General features: G+C 21.4%; 1 protein-coding gene across 1 annotated transcript; it reads right to left on the bottom strand.

The window, feature by feature from the left end:
• Positions 1–69: 69 nt before the first annotated feature.
• On the bottom strand, positions 70–806 carry PGO_003825 (variable surface protein; the record flags this gene model as incomplete). The annotated part of the gene is made up of 3 exons (XM_028691372.1): positions 70–174; positions 334–603; positions 696–806. The coding sequence occupies 3 exons, from the start codon at positions 804–806 to the stop codon at positions 70–72; spliced, it is 486 nt and encodes a 161-aa protein (XP_028547173.1).
• Between the last annotated feature and the right edge of the window lie 1534 nt (positions 807–2340).

Genomic DNA, 2340 nt, shown 5'->3' on the forward strand with positions numbered 1-2340 from the left:
TTGCTTTATATAAAACACCAAATAACATAGAGGATAGAACTAATCCTATAAGAGAATTACTAAATATACTTAGAGAATTCGATTTGGCACTTCATAATTCATGATGCTCAGAAGAACCATTTGGGTAAAGTGCAGTGTGAAAAATATTATCATCCCCAGGAACCTCCAATACTTCTACCTTAGGTAAACCTAATTCTTTATAAGATTCCTGATTATATGGGAGACATAGAGCCTTACGAAGTAATATTTTTGGATAGTAATCTTTATATCTAATCCCAGAAATAGGACAAATAGTTTCTTTATTATTAGTACGACTTATAAATAATTATATACATCAGTTATGTTATTAAGGTATGCGCACAAATTTTCATACTTTTCTATAAAATTACTAGTTATTATATCAAGGTAACTAAAATCGATATAGTAGTCATACAATTTTTTAGCATATTCCCAAATATGGTAATAGCTAATAATAGAATTATTAGGTTTACATCTGTAAGAATTGGCATTTCTGCTATAGGTATTAAAATTACTCCACATGAGTTGAATTTCAGCGAATACACTAATGCATTTCTTATCGTGAATTTGAAGAGTTCTTAAAAGCTGTTCAGATACCCATTAGCTTATCAGATTATGTAATCATTATTATAAGTATATATACTGCATATTATGTCTTGTTTTTTTAAATAAGATACATATTTTGAACAAAGTTCTTTTATTTGTTCCCATTTATCTAAATTTTTAGGAAAAGTGCTGCAGTAAGATAAATAATATTTTTGTAATTTAATATAATCTTCATTCAGCATTTTATAAAATATAACTGAATATAATTTAGTTTCGTCAAATGTCTGAAATGTTAAGATGGTAAAATGAAAAATATAAATATTTAGATATTTATTAATATGATATGTTTTTTAAGGTAAATCAATAAGTGCTATATATACATTAATACACTTATATAATAAGTGTAAATTTAAATGTGTCCTTACTTTCTGTTGTGTATGTTCCATTTTTACATTTTATAATATATGAAATATGAGAAATTTTAAAATAATTAATGTTCACATGTAGTTATGCTTATTTTAAATAAGTCTAAGTATGTCATGTGTAAATATAGAGAATGTTAAATTAAGCATAAACATATATTTTAGAATAACAAATTAACCTCTATAATATATATTTTATAAAATTGTATACAAAGTTCAAATTGAAATAAATTACTTATTGAATCTATTATTCATTGTTTATTCTTCATGGTTATGACATTGCTTCTCTATAATTTAAAAATAATAATAGCTTATAAATAATGATATGAAGTTCTTTTTAAATTATATTTAAATAAAAAGTCCTAGTATTTTTGAATTGTTATATATAACATATATTTAAAAATATTCTTATAATTTAATTTAAATTAATGTTAAATTGTGCGTATGTAAATAATATACAATTAACATAATTTCAGAAAAATTGAAATATATATAAACACAAATTAAAATTATTCATCATATAAAATATCCTTTAAATTTATATCACTTTTTTGGCATTTATTGTGTCATTTCTAATAAAAGGTTTATATAATATTAATAAATTATGCCAAAAAATTATGCATTATAGCACCGTCGATTCATATGTTATAATCATTTGAAATTATACAAGTATAAATAACTCTTTTTGTAATATATATATATGTTTTTATATGATTTTCATATCAATTATAATTATACATTTTCAGTATTAATAATGATTCATCGATTTCAGGATTTAGATTTAGAGTTTAGCTTTGGGGGTTCTTTATAGACCTTACTTATTGCTTAGAGGAATGCATGTATTTTGTATACCATATTTTTTCAGATTTTATGTTTAATTTTTATTTTTTGGGCACCATTTTTTATATTAATTGTCAACTGTGTGATAAATGTTGACAGAATAATATTAATATTTTAAATTTATGTGTATTAAATAAAATATTCAAAGGTATGTAAATTATATTATTTTTAATTTGCATTTTTATTACAATGTTACATAATAATTTATTCTTCAGTATACATATTATTTTATAGTTTATTTACAAATACATTATACTTTGATTTATTTTGTGATAAGGATTACTATACTATGACTGCATTTATAAAATTATATATATATAATAAGAATGTGATTTCATACACATAATATTTGATATATACACCATTAGTATAATATTGTTTGTTTATTAATCAACGTTATTAATTCTATCATATCAGGTAAATATATAAAAAAACTCTAGCAGTATATGAAATATATGTTATTGCCATGTTATAGAAAAATATGAATTTCCTTTACATTTCATTGAGGAACATA

The sequence above is a fragment of the Plasmodium gonderi genome (assembly GCF_002157705.1).
Source record: "Plasmodium gonderi DNA, contig: Pgo-contig_567, whole genome shotgun sequence".
NCBI lineage: Eukaryota > Apicomplexa > Aconoidasida > Haemosporida > Plasmodiidae > Plasmodium > Plasmodium gonderi.